The sequence below is a fragment of the Tetrahymena thermophila genome (assembly GCF_000189635.1).
Source record: "Tetrahymena thermophila SB210 genomic scaffold scf_8254587, whole genome shotgun sequence".
Classification (NCBI taxonomy): Eukaryota; Ciliophora; class Oligohymenophorea; order Hymenostomatida; family Tetrahymenidae; genus Tetrahymena; species Tetrahymena thermophila.
Window position 1 is genome coordinate 95,668 of NW_002476358.1, and position 21,553 is coordinate 117,220.

A 21,553-nucleotide genomic window follows, 5' to 3' on the forward strand; every position below is an offset into this window, starting at 1 on the left:
TTACATTTTATGTACTAATAATTGTTGTTTTTTAATCAAATAATTTCCTTAATTATCTTTAAAATAAGTTCATTTTAATTCAAAATAATTTTCATATTTTATCTATTAAAATAATTTTAATTGATATTTTTAAAAGTTTTATTGAAAAAGGCTAAAAAATTAAACATATTTTTAGAGATTTAAATATCATTTTAAAAAAATATTATATAACTTACTCAATTAAATATTCATTTTAATAAAACTATGACTGATCAAATAGTCAATTTTATAATGAAATTTTATTTAATAAAAGAAATAGTTTAGTAATTGAAGAAAATAAATAAATATACTTTAGGTTAATTAAAAGTTTAATAAGTTTTTTATAATTGGGAAGTATGAAATAAGCTAAATTCACTCATTTATTAAATTAAAATAAATTTTTAAAAATTCTAGATAATAATTTTAGTAAATTTTTATAAATAAAATTTATGGTATTCTACTTATAATTAAGAAGAGTAATCAATTGTAAATTTAGCTAAAAATTTTAAATTCACTAAGCGTATAAAAGAATTAATTTTGTAAATTAAGAAAAAACTGTATATATTAATTTTAATTTAATTAAAAAAAATTGTTTATATTCAATTTAATAAAATTAAAATTGAATCTATTAATAGCAATAAAAATAAATCTGATAAATATTTATAAAAAATAGTAATAAAAATAATATTGATAAATACTTATATAAAAAAATAATATGATTACATTTTACTAAAAGATATTTCCTTCGAGAAATATTCTATTTCAATAGTTTATAAACAGCAACAAATCTAACTAAATATTTAATTTAGCAACAAAACATAAAATTAAATTCTAAAGTATAAATAAAAACATATTTACTTTTAGTAAAATAAATACTTCTACTTCTGCAACTCAACTCATGTAAAATCTTTTTGAAACTGTCAACTCTATTGTAGTCAACAAGCTTAGCTTAGATTCAATAGAATATACTACTAAATCCTCTGGTTTTTAAATTGAAACTCTTAAGGATGATGAATTTATTGCTAAAGTTCTTTATACACCCATAAGTGATTATAGTATTCACGAAATAAAGGGTCATTTCCCAACCACTAAAATACCTTATACACCAGGATTCGAAGCAACTGGAGAGATAGTAGCTGGAAAAAGCGAATAAGTCAAGAGCCTTATTGGAAAAAAGGTAAGTTTTAAAGTAAATATTGGAGCATGGTAAAACTATACTGTTGGTAGTTTAAAATAAGCAATAATTTATGAAGATGGAGTTGATTTAAAAAAAGCTAGCGCTGCTTGTTATGTTAATCCACTAACTGTTGTTGGCATGCTTGAATTAATTAAATAAAATAATCCTAGAGCAATCATTAATACAGGGGCTGGGTCTTCAATTGGCAGAATGCTCTATTAAGGGTGCAAAAATTTAAATATAGAAGTTATAAATATTGTAAGGAATAAATAAAAAGCTGAGGCATTAAAAAAGGAACTTGGTGCAGAGCATGTTTTAAGCACTGAAGATGTTGATAATTTTAGAACAGAGTTATAAAGCCTAGCAGCTAAGCTTTAAGCAACAATTTGTTTTGAGTGTGTTGGAGGTCCTATTACAGGTGTGATTTTCAACGCTCTCCCTCCTAATAGCACTCTTTACGTTTACGGTACTTTAAGTGGACAAGATATATCAGGAGTTAATGGAGTCTAAGTCAGATGGGCTAACAAAAAAATTGAAGGCTATCTTGCCTACACATGGTTTGGAAAATTAAATGAAGATGAAAGAAACAGAGTTCATTCATTTATTTCACAAAATTTAAATACTATTTTTTCTGCAAACATTTAAGGAGAATATCCTCTTACTTAAACTAAAGAAGCTATTGAACATTTCTCTAAGGATATGTCTGCTGGTAAGGTTATTTTAATTCCTTAATGAAATATAATAAGAATCATAATGTCGAATTGCTTAAAATATTTTTAGCACAAAAAATTTATGTTTTTTTGAGTTGTAAAAATATTTTTATATTTTCTTTAAAAAAATTATAAATTTTATAATATATTAAATGAAGCAGATAACATATTCTAAGTAAATACAAAAATATTTATACTCTATTGTATGGAATATATATTTTTATTTGTATATCTTATTTATTTCAATCCTTATTCAAAGACTTATTACTTAGTGGTTTCTTCTATAGTTTAATACATCATCCTAAAAATTAAGGGATAATTGAAAGAAAAATAAATGTTTATATGGGGGGGGGGTCACAGCCGGGTGCGGTCTTCATTTTTTTTTTCCCTAATAAAAACTAAATTTTATAATATATATACCAGTGTTTAGCTAACATATAGACCTATCTTTTGCTATATTAATCATATTTATAGCCTTTATATTTCCTAAAAATTATAAAAAATGGCGATTACCGCATTTGAAAAAGTTTTTGCACATATATATCTTATTTACTCAAGATTTAAGTATGGGGTTTAGTGTTTCAAATTTAATAGGTAATATTTGTTCTATACTTAAGTAGAAGTAAAGTTGTTCAATTTACCAATCAAATGGTCATTGTATTTCTCTATTCATAATCTTAATATGTTTGTGAAGTATAATTATGATATTTTTTATTAATTTTAATAATTTGGTAAAAGCTAATGAAAACTAATCTAAATACTAAAATGCATAATTATCATAAGATCATTGATTTTTTATCAACTATTTTTTGATCATTTTATCTATTTTTTGTTAAAGTCTTGCTCAATTAATTAAAAATAATTCGTTAATTTCCAAAAAGGGCTTACAAATAATATTTTGAATAAATAGGTTGTAATAATTATCTTAAAAATATAAAAGAAAATGAACTATCGAATTAGAAAATTCAATAACACAGGAGTCAAAGGTAGTAATATTAAGTATGCCTACGCACATAATTTAACTCCTTAGGAGCTTCAAAATATAACAAATAACTATTTAGATATTAAAAATAATAATGATTCTCACAAAACCAAGAATTAAATTACCAAAAATTAGAAGTAGACTTTATAAAATGATTAGCATTTTGGATATCCAGATACGAGTGTATAAAACAAACTTTAATTTTTACAATTATATTAATTTATTTTAATATATTTTAGGTTTATGTAAAAGCGAAGCTTGTCTCGAAAGAAGATGTAAGTAAAATATATATTAAAGTAAGGTGCAAAATGTATATTTTATGATATTAACGAAAAAAAAAGAAAAAGTTTGACATGATTAGAAACTCTTTACACAACTAATTGAAGCTATTTGATTAAGAAAAGTATATGGAAAGCGAATCTGATTGTATTTTTTCAAACAAAAATAAAAATAATGAAGTACTTTTACAAATATTTATAATTTATCAATCATATTATAAAAATTTTTTATACTTTGAACTTTTAGTTAATTCTCGTTATTTTTTCTTTAGATTTATGATCGATTACAACCAAAGATTTTAGAATGCTTAGAAAGTAAAAAGAATTATTCTCTTTTTCTTTTTGGAACTTCAAACACAGGAAAAAATCAGGTATTACTCAACAAACAGCTTCTTGAATGTTATGGAAATCCCTAATTGACAGCAGCAGTTAGTAATTATATAATATAAAAACTAATAAAGGATATTTATACTGTTTAAAATAATTAAAAGGAGATTAGTAGGGAGGAATAATCTAAAGAGCTCTGAGTGATATATGCACTCATTTAAAGACTATGAATTAAGATGACAAAGAGGTTATGATATCAATCATAGGTTTCTACCAAGACAGGGTGATTGACTTATTAAACCTAGATTAAAATTTAGAATCTATTCAGAAAGATAACCTAAAAATTAAGACAGAAGAAAATATGGGAATAAGTATAGAAGATTTAATACAAATGAGCATATGGTCATTTTCAGAATTTGTCTCTGTATATAGAATATGTATGTTTAAATAAAAATATCTAGATAAATATTATATTATTCTCATTTATTTTAGATTCATTTATGAAGAAAATACTGAAAGAATAAATAGGAATGCAGATAAAAACTGTGGCTATATAAATTAGTGTTGCTAAAGTAAAATTAAAATTTTGTTTTGTCTTAATTGTGTGTGAATGATGATATATTAAAATTTTTTAAAAACTTAATATTAAAAGGTGAGCTAATAAAAAGATTTTATTGAGAAGATAGAGCAAAAGTTTACATTTGTAAAAATGACAAATTGTTAGCAAAATCTAGAGAATATAAGTAATTTAGGATTTTGTATGGATAGCTTAAAAAAAAATAGCAATAGCATACCCTTTAGATAGAAAAAGCTTACATTCTTTTTAAAAGACTGTTTAAATGCTTAATCTCATGTTACACTTTTTCAAACTGTTTCAAATTAAGATTCTCTTAAATCCTAAATATCAACCATGTAATTAGCCTCACAATTTAATAAAAAATAAATGATTAAGAAAAATTATTTGAATGACAAAGAATTTTTAGAGCAACTTTAAAAAGAGGATTAAACTAGTAGTAAATAAATATATCAAAGCATGTAAGAAAATTCTTTAAACAACTCAGTAAACCATGTAATTTATTTTAATTAAAAATGGAATTTTTGAAAGATATGTTTTTATTGATTATACTTAATTTTTTCAAAATAACAAAAGATATTTTAAATTAAAAAGAAATCACATATTTTTTCACATAAATAGATTTAAGAATCTCACAGACTGAGCCAATAAAATAAGTAGAATTTAAATAGTTAGCTCAAATAAGATAGTACTAATATATGAAATTAACTTTTAACACTATTTATTTTATTAATTAAAATTATATATTATTAAAGATTTTAAATTTGTATTACTTTACTATATTATTAGTTACTTCAGAAATTCTTAAACATAAAATTTTATATTCATTTTTATAACTATTTACATTGATGTCAATAAAATATTTAAATTTATTTAAATAAAGCTACTAACAAAATAAAAATTATTTTCGTTTAAAAAAAATATGTAATATTAATTTTATAACAAAATATTTAAATTTCATTTAAGCAAAATATATTCACCAAATAAAAAGAAATAAAGTATGGTGTTTAAATTTTAAAAGAAAAATCAAATTTGAATGAACAAAAAATAAATTTATTTCGCCTGAAACATGCAAACTAGCAGCCAAACTTTATTTTTATCAAATAATTTATTGATTTACGCTTTTCTTCACTTTTCTTTTTAAAAATGTTATTACTAGCAGATATAAAATTATTGATAATTAATAGCGCTAATCTAGCTGAAATTTGTTTAAAACTAATGAATATTAAAAAATGTTATGTTTTCTTGATTATGTTAGGGCTCTTTTTAAGTTTTATTGAGAAAATCTAGCTAATATGCACAATTACTATATATTTTATTAAAAATGAATTTTTATGAGTAAAAATAAATAAATAAATGTTCAGTAGCTAATTGTTAATAAATTATTAAATACAGATTTTTAAAAACAAATTTTGAAATTGCTTTGAATAATTTCCTTTTGATCACAAGATTCTTTAGCTAATGAATATAATAATTGCAAAAATTAAATTAAGATTTCGATAGTTAATTTATATTTTCACTAAAATTTGAAATTCAATAAATATAATTAACACCTCAAATAAATTATTTTTAAAATATTGATAGAATGTCTGTATGTAGTTTTACAAATTTATGATATTTACCAGGAAAAACTTGTCAATATATAATTTTTATCAATAAAAAAGCTTTTAAATAAAGCGGAAGCCATTTATACTCGTTTTGTTTCTTATTTAATAGAGAAATATTTAAAATAAGTTAGAGGGAAATTTTATTTGGTTTTATTTTCTTATAGTTGAGTGATTGAAAATTAATATTGAAGATTCGCTTAAGATAAACAATAATTTGATTGCTTTAGCGAACGAAGATTTTTTATATTTTCATAATAAATATATGTAATACTTTAATCAATTTAAAAGCTTGTCAGAATCATGAATTCAGTTCAAAATTTCAAAATAAATTAATTTAAAAAAATCAAAATATATTTATTTATACAAAAAGAAAAGTATATTCACAACTTAATTAAAATTCTTCACATAAGAAATGTCCCTCAAGAACACTAGACCCCCTGTTAAGTCCACCAGAGTCTCTCGTCCTCAATTGACTGAAGAATAAAAATAAGAAATTAAGGAAGCCTTCGATCTTTTCGATACCGATGGCACTGGATATATTGATGCCAAGGAACTTAAGGTAGCAATGAGAGCTTTAGGATTTGAACCTAAAAAGGAAGAAATCAAGAAAATGATTGCTGAAATCGACAGAGAAGGTCGTGGAGTTATTGAATTCTAAGACTTCCTTGATCTCATGACCGTTAAAATGGTAACTAAAATTTCTTTATTTTAATAAATAAGCAGACAGACATACTCATGAACTAGCATTAATAATTTGAATTTAAATAAAATAGGCTGAAAGAGATCCCAGAGATGAAATTTTAAAAGCTTTTAGATTATTTGATGATGATAATACTGGTAAGATCTCCTTAAAGAATTTAAAAAGAGTTGCCAGAGAATTGGGTGAAGCTATGACTGAAGAAGAACTCTAAGAAATGATTGATGAAGCTGATAGAGATGGTGATGGTGAAATTAGTGAGGAAGAATTCGTTAGAATTATGAAAAAGACCAACCTCTTCTGATTTTCCTGTATAATCAATCAATCAATCGATCAATAACAAACCAATAAACAAACAAATTAACCTCTATATATATTCTTTCATCAAATATAATACATAATTTTTGCTAATTAACGTTACTCGTATCTATCCTTTTTCATATTTGTACTATGCTCATATTTTTATTATTGCATTGTACTCTTCTCATTTTAACTTGCCTACTATTTTAAAGCATTTTTTATAAAACTCTATTAAATACAAAGGATACAGTTTTAAAATGCATGCTTTATTATCAAAAGATCTATTTAATTTTTTATTTTACTTTATTAATTAAAAATGACAAAACAAAAAAAATCATGTAAATTAATTAAAACATTCTCTATTCATATTCATTAATATATCTTTCATTTTAAAGCTGGAAATAAAATAAAAATATAACAATTTTTTATTAACAAGCTATCCTATAATTTATTACTAAGATATTTGCATATAATAAATAATGTCTAAAAATCGATTGAATTTAAATAACCATTTTAGTATTTATTATATTTTATAATCCTAAATATTAATAAATATTTTTTATATAAAAATTATATCATTTTATGCACAGTAAATAAATAATTATAATTTCTCAAAAAATAACATTTTAATTTATTTAAATAACATTTTCCAGACATTATTAATTTTTTTTTGAATGTTAAAGCAATCTTAATTTAATTGATTTTATTATCTTAGACATTAAAAGCAACGTTCAAATATTTTATATATCTATTAAGTATTAAAATTAGAAATAAATTAATCTAAAATTCAAAAAAAATATTAAAAGTTAATAATCTACTAAATATTTATTTTTTATAATTAAAATTATTAAATTTAAATATACTTTAAAATTATTATTTTAATTATTTTTTTAATAGAAGAAAATTAATTTAAGTTTTTTAATTTAAAATATCGAAAAAATGTGAAACTTAGATTTCTTAAAATTGGTCTTTTCTCATAAATTAAGGGTAGCTTTTAAATATCATTCAAAAAAATTTTTTTTAATTTTTATTTAATTTCATAAAACTAGAGTGAGTGTAGAAATGAATGAGAATAACTATAATGTAAACACATATAACAATATAATAAAAATAATGTTAGAAATAATTTATTCAGTTTATATAAAATATTTATTTATTTAATTGATGCTAAACGGATTATTAATATGTTAGATTTTAATATATTTTATTTATATTTTAGGTTTTAAAATAATTTAAATGGAAACTTTATTTTGATCTTAATTAGTTTTTAATATAATATTTTAGTTAATTATTTTATTTATTGATTTATACATTTTTATAAAAATCAATTATTTTACTTTATTAAATGGTTATCAAATAATGATTTCTTTTAAACTTCAAAATGGGTTTTTTTAGTATTTTCATATTTAGGAAGACTGTTTTTTCTAATTTAATTCTCTGCCAACTCTTAGTCTTCATCTAATTTATTTAAACTTCTAACTCTTGGCATGTCAGATATTTGGTCAGTATCTTTTGACTAGCCTCCATAACTGTCAGGATAATAAAAGTGATTATTAGAGTTTGGAGTTAATTATTTATTAAGTTAAGACAACTCCATATCCTTTTTTTAAAATTCATTTAATGATTTATGCTATCTTTAACTTTAATCTTAATTAACTATAATTCCAAAAGATTTTTATGAGTTATTTTAGCTAGCTGCGAATTATTCATCTTTTAAACTTGATTTGCTTGTATTAGATAAATTATCTTTTTTATGAAATGATGTTTTTGAACAAGGTAAAGAATTTTCATCGATATTTTATTCATCTGCTATTAAAAAACCAACTGAAGGTGGATTTTGTGTATTGTTCTTTCTAAATTTTGAAAGCTTCTTTGGCCTTCCTACATTTGAAACTGAAGAAGTTGTTGCATCATCTTAATGAAATTCTGGTTAAGATTAATCATCTTACTATTTAACTGGTGATTTCTCTAAACTACTGACCATTTTAGATTGACTATCTACAGAATCAGCAGATCCCTAGTGCTGTTCTTATTTTAGTATTGAGTGAAATGAAAATTGCTAAGTTTTTTACTAGCTTTCTAAATCTATATTATTTTAAGGTGAAAACATTATTTTTTTCTTTTTCTTTTTTAATTTTTGTAAAATATTCTGAGCTTATTATTGATCTTATTATTACTTTTACTAATTATTAATTATTGGGAGTATATTGATTTAATCTTCCTTAAATACTTTCTTCTTTTTAATTTTATTTGGTAGACTTTTTTTTTATTTACTTTCTTAAGTTAGCCTTTAGCTTTCTAGTTCCTCTTCATGAGCATAGAGCTGAACTTAACTATTGACTTGCTAGCTAAATTAAGGTTAATAAGGAAAAGGCTCTAATTTGTAGTAAAGTTTTCTTACAGAGTAAAATGAACAAATGAAAAAGAAAACCCAAAAAGTAATATTGTCTAGGCATAAAAATAGAACAAATTATTGATTGGATTAAACAACACTAGCAAAAATAAATATAAAAATCATACTGAGTAAAAAGCCTCCTACTAATACATAAAAACCTATATTTTTTAACCTTTTCCATGTTTACCTTGTAATTTCTATTCTTATAATCATAATTAATATGCAAATCATTCCTATTATTGAGATAAAAATATAGCAAAGAACATTAGTTATTTATTTTGCTACACCATAAGAAATAATCGGGTTTAGCTATTTACACTAGGTAAAACTAAAAACAAATTAGTTTAGCTATAAACAAGGGACTACACCCATAATACATAGTGGTATTAAATATGGCAATTTCATATTACCAGGTAAGCTATTTGTAATTTCTTACATAATAATATTTATACAGCAGAATTTTAAAATTACTGAGAAAATAATATTAATAACATCGCTAAATTCCATATCAGATTCATGTCCAAAGCAAGAAGTACTAGCAAACAAGTAAAAACCATGGATGCTGGCTCCCATATCAGCAATTATCAAGCTTACTGAAACAAAAAAGAGTAGTTTCTCTTATAATCTAATTTTTTCTTAGTATTTAAAATAAATTTAATTTTCATACATATTTTATAATTTGTTAAGTTAATTAATTAAAATTGTGTGTGGAATACATCAATAAATAAATAAATTTCTCTCTTTTTTTTGATATCTATTGTAAATTTTAATCAGTAAAATAGTATCAACTTGAAAAAAATATAAATTATACTTACTATCCAAAAAGAACTTTAAAATATTTAAAGTAGTATCATATTCATTTATGATGATTGCTTCTGGCTTATTTTCTTTTTAACTTTCCAAATCTATATCGATGGGAATATTAGTTAAACTGATCTTAATATTTTTAATCATTTCATCTTCTTTAGCACTAAAAATTATTTTCTCACTTTTTTTTTAACTCTCTGATTTTTTTTGATTTTCGCTACTGCAGTTTGATTCCTTTCTTTTTTACTATTTTTTTTTAGTTTGAGAGTTAGCTTAATTAGATTTGATATTAGTTTTTTCTTTATCTATTTCATGCTCCTTTGCAGGTAATTCTTATACTTCTTTCTTATCGGTTTAGCTTTAAACAGACTCTTCTTCTATTTTATCAGAAAACCTTGATATTTTCTTTTTTACTGAGTTAAATCTTTATTTATTTATCTAATTTGCTCTTTATTGTTGATTATCATTATCTTATTTTAATGTATCTATTCTGCTGCTAGGAGTACTATCTATTTCTTATAAACCATAGCTTTTTGGATGTGGACTAGCCATATAGCTTTCCCCATTCTCTATAATAGTACTAAGTTATTAGACCCTTTTTTTAGAAAATTTTTTATGAGGGATATCTTATTTTTATTGATCCTACATTCTACTATAATCTTATCAAGAATTGATTAAAAGTAAATAAAAATTTGCAATTATTTTTTATCAATTTTTTAATGATTTAAATACCAATTATTTTGATGCATTATTCCATAAAGATTTAAAATTTCATTAAATTTTGCTTTTCCTCCAAAAAAATTGAGGTGTAATTCATGTTTGCAAATATCACTTGAAATTTTGTACCCCAAAAATTAATAATTACAGTTTAAATGAAAGGTTTATTATAATCTCAAAAGTAAGTATAATGGATATAAATACTAACTCCAATATTTAATATCAACCACAAAACGATTAAATAATTTTAGATGAGAATATTCAGGTGAAAAGCTAAGAAAACTAAATTTTTTTGCAATCTAATGGTGAAAACTAGGTATAAGAAAACCCTCTTATCTCTAGCTAGGCATCTACTGTTAAATAAGAAGCTATAGATTAGTCTGTAAATTAAGATTGTAATTATCAAATAAAAAATGATTTTGATTAATTAAGCAATCCAAAGTAACATGAAAAAGATGATTAGCTAATTACTGAAAATATAGATCTGAAGAAGGAAGTTTAGGATTTAAATGATAATTAAATATAAACTACACAAAATTTGGTAGGTAATTCTCAAGATTAGTAAAATACATTTCCAGAAAAATGTTTGTTACATGACATTAAAAATAAATATGTTTGTATATAATAAAATTGCAATGCTCTTTCGAGAATTGCTTGTGCAGAATGCCATGTAGAGGGACCGCATCCTAAGCATGAACTTATTAAAATTGAAATTTTCAAAGAAGAAATTTAAATAAAATCTTAGCGTGCAATTTAACTTTTTGAACAAATAAATAAAGAATCTACTAAATAGTAAATCTCAGAAAAAATCCAAAAGATTTAAGATGGGCTTATTAATATGCTGACTGATTTCAAAGAAGAAAAATTTAAACTTATTGATAATGCAAATTTAATAGGGGACGAACTTCTAAGTGGCTATGAGAACGATATCTCTCAATTAGACTACAAAAAAACACTAAATATATTTGCTAATTAATAAGTTTCACTATAAGATTTGTCTTAACTAAAGCTGGCACTTATTTTATATCACTCAGAACAAAATGAATCAGTAGAAGTTAGTAAGGCAAATTTCTAATTGTTTATTGAAGATATAAAAAAAGAGATAGAATAAATGGAATAGAATTTCTATAGAGCTTTTACTTAAAGAATTGATATTTCACATAATTTAGGATAAGATGAAAGATTAGTTGATTATGATGTTAAATAGCATAATTCAGAGGGAGTTAGGAATTTAAAATTGAATAAAAGTGAAAATATCTAGCTAGAGTAAAATGAACATTCAAATAACTAAGAATAAATTTCAATAAATAAAGATAATAATACCACTTCATAAATTTAAAAGCAAAAACACTCTTTTTTGAGTTCAAAAGAACAGTATAATTGGAGATTGAGGAGAGATGAATAAAGATAGGAAGATGAAAAATATGCAAATTAAGAAGGAAATAATACATTTATTAGAAAAACTCTGCAATTAAAATTAAAAGGATTGTGTATTAAAAAACTTTAAGAACATAAAGGATGGATTGGAAGAATCGAAAGGATAAATGAAAATATTTTTGCTTCTTGCTCATCTGATAAAAAAGTTATTTTTTGGGATCTATAAACATTAAAACCAATGAAAACATGGACAGATACTTCTTCAAAAAACCATATCCTTTCTCTCTGCAAACTAGACTCAAAGACAATAGCTATGGGTGGGTCAGATAAATTAATACGGATATATGAGTGGGAAACTGAAAATATGGTGAAATTGTTGAAAGGACATAAGGGAGGTGTAAATTATATTATAAGTTTAAATGAAGAGGTTATAGCAAGCTGTGGATCTGATAATAGTATTGTTGTTTGGAATTGGAAATAGGAGGTAGTCTTAAATCACTTAAAAAATTACCATTCCTAAGCTATTTATCAAATTACATTCCTTCATACTAATTCATTTTTAGCTTCATGCAGTAAAGATACAACAATTAAAGTTTATAACTTTGACACAAAGGAAGTATTATGTACTTTAAAAGGTGCTAAATAAGCAGTTCATACAATTTGTTATTTAAAAAAGAATCTATTAGCATCAGGAAATGCAGATTAAACTATCCGTATATGGAATTATATTCAGGGAATCCAAACAAAGGTAAGATAAATATTTAAAAATAGTATTAATTTTTCAAATGTTAAAAAAATGAAATAAAAAAAGTCAAATCTAGTTAATTGCTTATCCTAAAAATTTTTATAAGGTCTTCAAAAAAATTTTTTTTTGATAATACTCTTAAAAAAGTCCTTTGATATTAATTTAATGGAAATATATATTACGATAAACTTTTGTTGTTAAAGTTTTGAATAAACTTATTAATTCATTAATTAATAATTAATTTTTTTAATAACGTAAATTAGATTATCAGAGTGCCTAATTAGTCGATTTACACATTGTGTAAAATTGATGATCATTATATAGCAAGTGGTTAGAGTGACAATAAAATTAAAATATGGGCATATGAGGAAGGAGAAACTCTAGAAAATAGCTAAGACTCTAGACACGGATATGGAGCTGTGTGTGTGAAAACTTTAGAGAGCCATACTAGTGCTGTTAGCTGTTTGAGTTATTTAGCTGAAAAATTCACTTTAATATCTGGTAGTAATGATCATAGCTTGTGCATTTGGCAGTGAACTATATATATTTTTATATAATTTCAAACTTTATAATACAATATTAACTTATCTGTACATTTTTCTATAGTATTTTAAATGAATTATGAAATAGAATTTCATTCATATTTTATAAGTTATATAGAAAAGAATTTCCCTCTATTTGGAAATTGGAATTCTAGTGATTTTTTACCTGAATCATTATTTTACAAATTAAATAACCTAAAATTTAAACATCCAATATTAAATTTGTTTATTAAATATGTACAATTATTTATTTCTTGATAAACTTTTAATCACTTTTTCTTGGCTTTATTATGCTTTTTTAAAACATAATAAAAATATTACTTTTTAATTTATTTCCCCTCATTTAGAGAATTAAAAAAGATTTAGATAGATTAATAGATAAATAGATTTTACTGAATAATAACTATGGCTTTAAAGATTTTTAATATTCTACATTTGATAATTATTTTGATTTAATAAGTTTATAATTATTAAATTAGAGGCTAAGGGCATTAAATATCATATATTATGTCTGATACTTAACAGAAATCTGTTTTAGTTTATAGGTTTTTTGTATCTTTTGACATTGATGTATAATCATCAGACTTTTTAGAAGTTTATTTTCCAATCCCTCTAAGAGGTTCAAATTAAAATTACCCTAAATATAGGATCGTAAAGTATGAGGATGCTAGTTAATACTAGTTGAATGGATTAGAATTCTACAACTAAGATACAAGCAAATTTTAAAATTGCGATTAAAATGGAAATAATTAATGGTATTATTTTTAAATTTAAGCAAATCTAGCAAATTAGTAGCTATATGTTGTAGAGTTATTACCAGAGCCTTATACTCCTCTTCCTGCTTTATCTTCATATACTTTAGATGTAGTTGGATTCAAAGTTGTGAGCTATCCTTAGCAAATTAATTTTGTTATTTACTCTCATTCCTCAAATATTGCTACTTTAAATTTTTACTCGCCAGCTATATTAAACTAGTAATACACATAATTAAATAGAATATCGCCTAATACTTTTTAGGTTTTATTAGCTAGTAATTTAAATTCAGCTCCTGATATAGTAAGCTAAAATGGTGGATACGTAGTTATAAAAATTATTTAAACTACAGGGATTTAAATTACTATTTAGTCATGCAGTGTTTCAAACAGTTTCATTTCAACTGACAATCTGCTTTTAATCATTCCATTTGTTGGATACTCAAGCTAAAATTTAGCTAACATAGTTTTAAGTTCTAATTCTATATTAAAGCCTAGCTTCTCTATTTTAGTATTTGTTTATTCAAAATTCAATACGTTCTATAGCATTTCTACCTCAAATTCTTATATTTTAGGAAATGTGCTCTCCTCTTCCTCATTTGGATTTACAAACAACTAAAACCTGATTTATAAAAACCTTTTATATCACTGGAGTTTACCAAAAGATGCTAATAATGAAATATCAATCTTCGTTTCATCATAAACGAAGTATGTTTATAATAAGTTGGCTATTTAATTTTCTACAGACACAAACTTAGCTATTTCTGATCCAAAAAATGAATATTTCTCAATAAGCATTAATTTAGGGTCACAATATTAAATACTATCTGGTTCTTTTGTAAATAATTTTACTCCTGTTTCTTCAGATTTTAATGTTATATGCAACGTAGTAAACTCACTAGTTGTATGCCCATATATTAACCAGCTTTCAACAAATATTGTTTATTAAATCAGCTTCAAAGCAATTGTGTTTGATTAAACATAATTTAATATAAAATCTATTAGTCTTATATACAATAGAGGTTCTATAAGTGAAACTATAGCTATAGTATCGCCTTCAATACTAAATACTATTTAATACAGTAATTTTTTTTTTTTATCTTTTGAATATTTGAAAATTAATTATAAATAATAATAGATTTTGCAACAAATACAGATACTACTAGCTAAGGTACTAACTAACCTTGGTCTTCTTTTCTTGGAGATCTCTAGGTAATATCCGTCCCAGATATCGGAACTAATACAGCAGACACTATTACTTAAAGAGCATTCTATTCTACAACAGCAAACTAAGGTGGAGGAATTTTCATTAGCAGAGGAGTAGAGTCTGTTGTCTTCTTTTTAGCTATAAATCCTTAGACTCTTTGCAATGGAAATTGTTTAAACTTAAATAAGATAATAAAAATGACTATGATCGCAAACAATAATTTTTTTAAATTCACTAACCTTGACTCTAGCGGTTTACAGCTAGCAGCTTAAAATTCTGCCCTGTAAAGCTATACCTTTAGTAGCTTAGATTGTAGCTCAGTCACCTCTGGATGTGTAAACGGTGCCTCAAATTAAGCTGTTGATTCAAATAATTATATCTTGAATGGTAAATAAGTAGATAGTACTCATAATATAGTCAAATATACTCTCCGTTGTGGCGCTAGTGGTCAAGCATCACTCCCATCTTAGTAATGTGCAAAAATGTTTTAGGTATATATTTTTTTTCAAAATATATTTTGAATTTACTAAAACAATATCATTATTTATTTAAAAGGGTAAAGAATAAACTTTAGGGACATACCAAAATGGATTTGGTGGTATATTTTATATAAAGTAAGTTGATTTATCAAATAGCTACATTCCTAGCAGAGTTGTAGCTGATGATTAATAACTAGACTTTTTAATCACATTTTCATTAGAAGATCCAATGAATATGTCAAATGCTCCTGTTATTACATTAAGAACACTTATCAACGCTTACGCTATTAGCTATTATGCTGCAGATAATATTCAATACAATGCAAATTTTATCAATTTTTCTAAAAATAGCTAGGGCTTGTATAATCCATCGCTATTTAGGCTAAGAGTGCAAAACTTTAAACCAAATAAAGCAATAATCATTTTTTTAGATAATAGTGTAGAATTAACTAGTTTTATAAATGAATAGTAAGCAACCTACTCTTGCTAAGTAATTACTCAAAGTGATACTCTAGCAAACTATAATTAAAACTCTTGCTTAGCCTTTAAAGGTGCTGGAGCATTAACGTCTACTAACTACATCTTAAATAATGTAATTATGATAAATACAAACTATCAGGGCTTATCTTACCTAGAAATATTGATTCCTTTATCACCTTCGTAAACAAATGGATTAAATCCAACAGTTTTGCACGTTGGATATGGAATTCTGATTGATTCCTTTAACAAAGGTCTTAATAGCTTAGCAATATAATCATTGATATCTATAAAAGGAGTTTCAAGTATAGGCCCTTCATTATAAGCAGCATTGACTTCATATTTTTCTATTACAACCCTACTAAATGAAGATTTGACAGGATAATAAAAGCTATACTCTTATGTTGGTCCTGCATAATCTATAACTTTTACAGCAAATCCGTCTTCAACTGTGTTAACTTTTACAGACACTACACATCTTCTAAACTATGGTTAAATAATTAACGATACTTAGTATAAAGGAGCTGGGATTTTAATTACTTCAGTTATTTAAGATCCTTTTTAGGATTAAGTTTATTTTTAGTCAAAATCAGGAACTTTTCCAAATTAAACTGGCATGTGTTATAAATTATCCTATTATACCTCAAGATAAGGAGAAAACTATAACAGCCCTTCAGCAATATTTTAATATTCTATCAGATATAGCGTATTCTGCCCTTTTGATGATACAAATTCTCCTAGCTTAAATCCAATTACAGTAAAAAATACATAAAATCCAACAAATTCTCCATCTTAATTTATCTTGGCTATTCAATCTGTAGCTAATACTGTTTTAGCAATTGCAATTTCAGAAAAATAGGGAAGAAATATTGCTTAGCAAAGTATGCCAACTGCATCTTCTTCTGCTGTATTAAATGCATAAATTGCAATAACTTCACCTTCAAGCGGGTACAATGTCAATGTAAACTACGCCTATCCTCTAAACTTTTATGTTTCTAATTTTAATCTACCAATGTTTTTGAACTAGCCATTAGGGATAAGCATTTTAGTTGATAATAATTTGTTTTAAGGAAAAAATTCTTTTGTTAGTGTTAAAGTCATTTTAAATGATTAAATTTCAATGCCTTGCACATTTGCATATAGTGCAAATACATTACAAATTTCAACTACCTTAAATAGTGCTATTTCAGGTTTATAGATTAAATCTTTGAACATATAAACTCTTTTCTAAAGAACTGATTAAACTGCAACACTAGGATCAACAACAATTAATTTTACTGTAACACTTTAATATATTCTCCAATATTATATGAACAATCCACCAGAAGTTTTAAAGATACGTAAATTTATTCCATATTTCATTAAAAATAACTATATTTATTTAATTTATAAATAGAGTAAACAGTAGTTTCATTAAATTTGGCAAGTGGATCTAGCCCTACAGTTACTGCAACCATAGATAAGCCATCCTTTTTTAATAATATATAAGGAAGTAGAGATATCTTATAGTTTTCTTTCTAGCTATAAAATTCAAATCCAAATAAAGTTAGTATTGATGTTGGCGAGTCGATTTAAATAAATTTAGGATTCTTAAGAGACCCCAGTAAATCAGACGATAATTGTTAATTCTTTACAGATAGTACTTACTAGGTACTAGACCATTCAATTGGATATTTCTCAAATTATTTATTTAAATTTAGTGCAGCTAGACCTTACACATAAAAAATATTTATGTAGTGCTATGGAGTTATGGTGTATAAAGCAACTGCTAATTCTTATTCAGTATAATATTTTAATTTATTAAATGTAGATATGATAACAACTACTAACAAAGTACAAGAACTTATTTAAGCTTCTTGGAATCTAGTTCAACCTAAAAATGGTTTATAAGTTATTTAAGTCTAAACAGAGTTCAATGAAGCTGGCTTAAATGCTTTAGATATTACGATAAAACAAAATCCAACCAATTTACCTATTTACCCCTAAGCAGAGTTTTATATTTATTTTCCTATAGAAATTGACTTAAATGAATTCATGTTCACTCTCAGCTTAACTTCAACAACAATATATATACCTGACAAACATGCATTAAGAGTTAAAGTCCAATCAGCTCAGCTCATTTAGTCAGGTAATTAATATACTTTGACTGTATTTCCTACTCATATAACTAATTAGTTAATTAATGCAAAAAATATAAGGAATCTATATATAGAATATATAGATATAAATAGTAAATCCTTACTGGATTATGCTTACTACTCATTTAGCAACATAAATTTTAGCTAATTTACAGAGAGGGCTCCAATTAACATTTATATAACTAAGGCTTCTTACATGTATGGATTGCAGAAAGCTACAGATTAATTAAATATTTCTTTTAGAGTTACTAATTACTATTCAGCTGCTGGATAAAATTTGAAGTTTATTGTATATGCGAAGGTTGGTAGTCAAATGAATGCTATTTCTACAACTTTATCAAATACTTTTAACTCTAATGGCATTTTAGTATTTATGTAATAAAATGATATTTCATCAAGTTCGGATATAAATATTTAAATACCAACAATAACAAATTTAAAATTAAAGGTTAAAGATTTAATTACTATTCCAATACATATATGCCTATTTTTTAATCAAAATCTTGTAGCTATTACACACAATAACATATCTAACTTGATAGGATTGCCACTATTAAGTAGTTCTAACATTTTTAATTAATAATATTATTCTTATTTTTCTGATAATGAAGGAGATTAGATATATGTATTCCCAATTTATTATAATCTGATTGATAAAACTTAAACTTTCCAATTAAGAGAATTAAATGGTCAGAGTCTTTAATTTAGAAATCCAATAATAAACTTTTAAGAGACTGATTATATATAGTGTTCAGATGACATTTATATGTTTAAGCAAGATAAAACATATGTACAGTCATTCCAAAATATCTACCTAACAAAATAATAAGATACATAACTGCCAGTGAGGTATAATTTACTATAATAACCTTCATCATAGAAATAATCCAATGTATAATTTTTGTAAAATACTTTCAAAAAGTGTAATGTATATTCAGAATATTAGTAATATTTTGTAAAGCAAGGATAAAATCCATTAACGATTAGAATATTCTTAGATGATAGTTGTAAAATTTTAGACCCAAATTTCAATTCTGTTATTGTAGCTATTACAGTAAATGTTCCTGGAGGATTAGGAACAATTATAGGCTCAACTAATTTATTTTTGAGTACTGACAGAGTAATAATTTATCAAATAAACGTCAGTAACACCGCTACAATTGGTACATAATTCAACATTCTATATACAGTTACTAATTTACCAAATATAAGCATATAAAATACTGTTATTGTTCCCATTCAAAGTAATTCTCTTACACTTAGTTTATCAAGTGTTACTTTAACAGCTGCATAAAATTATTTAAATTTGAATTTGTAATGTAATGAGAACAAGTTAATATATTACGAGCTTATTTTAAGAGAAAACAAATAAAGCATATTGGCAAATTCAGCTCTTATTTAGTAGGCAAAAAATGGAGCCATTAAGTAAGTAAATCAAAATGGGTAGGTTGGAAAATAATCCACTCATCTAATAGGATCCATACAATGTAATCCCTAGTCTGCATCTAGCTTATCAAATAATTTCTAAATATAATGGATTAGAGCAAATACAAAATATTCAATAAATTTGTTGATAGATGGGACAAGCAGCTCTACTGTTTATGATTTTTAAACTGCTCAAATTAATACAAACCCAATGCTTTATTTACAAATTGGAATACAATAATAATCCTCTTTATTAACTTAGCAAAATCCAAATTTAATCAGATCACAATTTCTTTGTTATCTGGCATTCTACATAGGAATACCACATAATTTAATTAGATTCTCTGAATAGCCTTCTGTTTAGTGCTAACAATATCTCAGTTCTTCATATCAAACATTTGCAACCTATGTAAAATTTTCAATTAAAAATATCTTTTATTACTAAATTTTTTATCATCAAAATAAAAAATTCTCACTCTTTTTAGAGATTTTTAGATTTTCCTTATTTAAATATAATTTACTAATTAATTTATATTCATTTAAATTAATAAAGTTAATCAATTAAAGAAAAGAAAAAAAAAAAAATTCAAATCTTTATTTAATAATAACATTAAATTTTTTTATTTGAAACAGCCTCCTAATGGATCAAATGGAAATGAAGTCTGTTTTAATTTAAAAACTGATTCTTAATGGCATACATTTGATAATGACCGCTAATATAACTTTTAATTTTTCCCTATAGAATATGGAAATGATACAAGTATATTTATAGAAATTGATTTTTCATAAGTTGAAAACTAGTATTTAAGCTCCCTGAAAAATTATTTAAATGAGCAATATCAGTATTTAAATAATATGAATTCATACAGTACTTCTTAGTACATTAATGTTTGCAACCAATATACTAATTTAATTCCAGTATAAAATTATGGTAATATAAAGTATCCAAATGTGAAAGTGGTAAAAAACTTTTGTTCATCAAGATTGCAGTGCAATTTTTATATTCAATAAACTTCTGGTAGCTCAATAATCTACTTAATGATTTCAGATTAAAATTTAACAGAATCTATAGTCAAAACTTTAAGTATAACTTAGTTTAAAGCTAATTCACTTAATTTCTTAGCTCGTTATATATATCCATTAGATGAAAATAAAACAGTTTAGTTTAATTTTACTATTTAAAAACCTGATAAATCATATTTTGCTTATTACTTTTTAACAGATTTAACTTTGCAAGATTATGCTTATTAATTCCCTGGAGTGTATAATGAAACAGTTATATTTATTACAACTTACTCAGCTACAAATTTAGTTTTATATCTTGTCATTCCTTTAGCTTCAGTTGTATTAATAGCTATAATTTATTTTTCAGTCAGATATTATAGAAATAGAAAAAAAGTTTAAGCAACTGAGGTAAAAAATTAAGATATGGAAAGCAATTTTGAAGAGAACCAAGACCTTTAAGATAATGGAAGTAATAAGGCAGATAATATATTAGATGATTTAAAATCTGAATAAAGAAAAGGATCTATCTTTGGAATAAAAGAAAAAAAAATTTAATGTATGAAAATAGTTTCAAAAGAAGGCTAAGTAAATTTGGATAATAAAGATAAAAAACTTAAACCTTTTAGCTAAATAAAAGGTAATTACAAAGGAAAAATCGATGATATTGATGAAGTTATTTTACTATGAAACCAAGCAAAGCAAATAATTTTTTTGAGATAATATATATTATTTTTGTATTTAATTTTAGATAGATTTAAAGTTTTTACTTTATTTTTACAATTTTTTTATTCAGTAAACAACTTAAATTCTTTATTTT

At 24.0% G+C, this 21,553-nt stretch overlaps 6 protein-coding genes across 6 annotated transcripts; 5 read left to right on the forward strand and 1 right to left on the reverse strand. All coding sequences in view use genetic code 6, as the record gives it.

The window, feature by feature from the left end:
- Nucleotides 1-733: 733 nt before the first annotated feature.
- On the forward strand, nucleotides 734-1,930 carry TTHERM_000384899 (zinc-binding dehydrogenase family oxidoreductase; the record flags this gene model as incomplete). The annotated part of the gene is made up of 1 exon (XM_012798433.1): nucleotides 734-1,930. The coding sequence occupies one exon, from the start codon at nucleotides 734-736 to the stop codon at nucleotides 1,928-1,930; it is 1,197 nt and encodes a 398-aa protein (XP_012653887.1).
- A 918-nt stretch (nucleotides 1,931-2,848) lies between these two features.
- On the forward strand, nucleotides 2,849-4,768 carry TTHERM_00384900 (kinesin motor catalytic domain protein; the record flags this gene model as incomplete). Its single annotated transcript, XM_001019291.3, has 8 exons — nucleotides 2,849-3,070; nucleotides 3,127-3,162; nucleotides 3,229-3,345; nucleotides 3,438-3,597; nucleotides 3,657-3,929; nucleotides 3,985-4,064; nucleotides 4,145-4,561; nucleotides 4,688-4,768. 8 exons carry the CDS (start codon nucleotides 2,849-2,851, stop codon nucleotides 4,766-4,768), a joined length of 1,386 nt encoding a protein of 461 aa, XP_001019291.2.
- A 1,317-nt stretch (nucleotides 4,769-6,085) lies between these two features.
- Nucleotides 6,086-6,674, forward strand: TTHERM_00384910 (basal body centrin protein; the record flags this gene model as incomplete). Its single annotated transcript, XM_001019292.3, has 2 exons — nucleotides 6,086-6,361; nucleotides 6,447-6,674. The coding sequence occupies 2 exons, from the start codon at nucleotides 6,086-6,088 to the stop codon at nucleotides 6,672-6,674; spliced, it is 504 nt and encodes a 167-aa protein (XP_001019292.1).
- Nucleotides 6,675-7,994: 1,320 nt separating this feature from the next.
- Nucleotides 7,995-10,520, reverse strand: TTHERM_00384920 (transmembrane protein, putative; the record flags this gene model as incomplete). Its single annotated transcript, XM_001019293.2, has 2 exons — nucleotides 7,995-9,700; nucleotides 9,881-10,520. The coding sequence occupies 2 exons, from the start codon at nucleotides 10,518-10,520 to the stop codon at nucleotides 7,995-7,997; spliced, it is 2,346 nt and encodes a 781-aa protein (XP_001019293.2).
- A 259-nt stretch (nucleotides 10,521-10,779) lies between these two features.
- Nucleotides 10,780-13,247, forward strand: TTHERM_000384929 (WD domain, G-beta repeat protein; the record flags this gene model as incomplete). Its single annotated transcript, XM_012798434.1, has 2 exons — nucleotides 10,780-12,714; nucleotides 12,975-13,247. 2 exons carry the CDS (start codon nucleotides 10,780-10,782, stop codon nucleotides 13,245-13,247), a joined length of 2,208 nt encoding a protein of 735 aa, XP_012653888.1.
- A 411-nt stretch (nucleotides 13,248-13,658) lies between these two features.
- TTHERM_00384930 (transmembrane protein, putative) lies at nucleotides 13,659-21,423 on the forward strand (the record flags this gene model as incomplete). The annotated part of the gene is made up of 5 exons (XM_001019294.3): nucleotides 13,659-15,087; nucleotides 15,144-15,703; nucleotides 15,768-17,508; nucleotides 17,565-20,140; nucleotides 20,365-21,423. The coding sequence occupies 5 exons, from the start codon at nucleotides 13,659-13,661 to the stop codon at nucleotides 21,421-21,423; spliced, it is 7,365 nt and encodes a 2,454-aa protein (XP_001019294.3).
- Between the last annotated feature and the right edge of the window lie 130 nt (nucleotides 21,424-21,553).